Source organism: Hippocampus comes, unplaced genomic scaffold, assembly GCF_001891065.2.
Source record: "Hippocampus comes isolate QL1 unplaced genomic scaffold, H_comes_QL1_v1.1 C16675576, whole genome shotgun sequence".
Lineage (NCBI taxonomy): Eukaryota > Metazoa > Chordata > Actinopteri > Syngnathiformes > Syngnathidae > Hippocampus > Hippocampus comes.
This window is the reverse complement of record NW_017836380.1, coordinates 1-677: the sequence shown is the minus strand read 5'-3', so window position 1 is coordinate 677 and position 677 is coordinate 1. Positions and strand designations below refer to the sequence as shown.

The 677-nt window shown below is 48.6% G+C and overlaps 1 protein-coding gene across 1 annotated transcript; it reads right to left on the bottom strand.

Annotated features, from left to right (window-relative positions):
- Nucleotides 1-24: 24 nt before the first annotated feature.
- Nucleotides 25-482, bottom strand: LOC109508871 (histone deacetylase 4-like; the record flags this gene model as incomplete). The annotated part of the gene is made up of 2 exons (XM_019858813.1): nt 252-482; nt 25-170 (listed from the first exon to the last, which is right to left on the bottom strand). Coding segments are annotated over exons 1-2 (282 nt in total), but the record flags the coding sequence as incomplete, so codon positions are not given.
- Between the last annotated feature and the right edge of the window lie 195 nt (nt 483-677).

Genomic DNA, 677 nt, shown 5'->3' with positions numbered 1-677 from the left:
GTGGTTGGTAGACGGTCAACTCACCTGGATGTGATCATGAAGCTGGGCTTCGTGTTGTCTGGACAGCTGTTCATGCTGCCTCTGAAACTCAGCAATGAGTAACTGCCTCTGGAGCTGCTGTTTGTGTTTGAGAGCCACCAGCTCGTGCTGCAGCTGCTGCTCTTGGTGGCCTGCAAAAAAAAAAAAAAAAAAATCAGGCTCTGACCGCACGTAAATGGAGTCCTCATGGCTCAGGGATCAACAGTACTGACTAATGCACGGCCCATTGCTCGGCTCATTTGATGTGGGGCAAGCGGTGGAGGTGGGCGGCGCAGGGTGTGGCTGGGGGACTAAACCGTAGGGGGTCTGTTGGTGGTGGTGGTGGTGGTCAACCATCCGCAGGTCCATAGGGAGGATCGTTGTGGCCGTGGGGGGCACCGGCGCGGGCAGGGCTGCTGCGCTCACGTCAACTGGGTGACAAAAAAGGATTAAAAAAAGGAAAGAATTAGAATAGAAAAAGATATCCACAACCTGGCTAACTTCTGGTGAAAGGTGAAAACTAAACATTTTTATTGCCGTAAGTTAAAAATAGGTAATATGCAGTTAAGAGACTAATTTTGAAACTTTTATGGAAAAGGTCTTTTCAAGGGGCATTTCGAAAGAAAACTGTAAACGATCTACTTCAAAAGCAGTCAAGT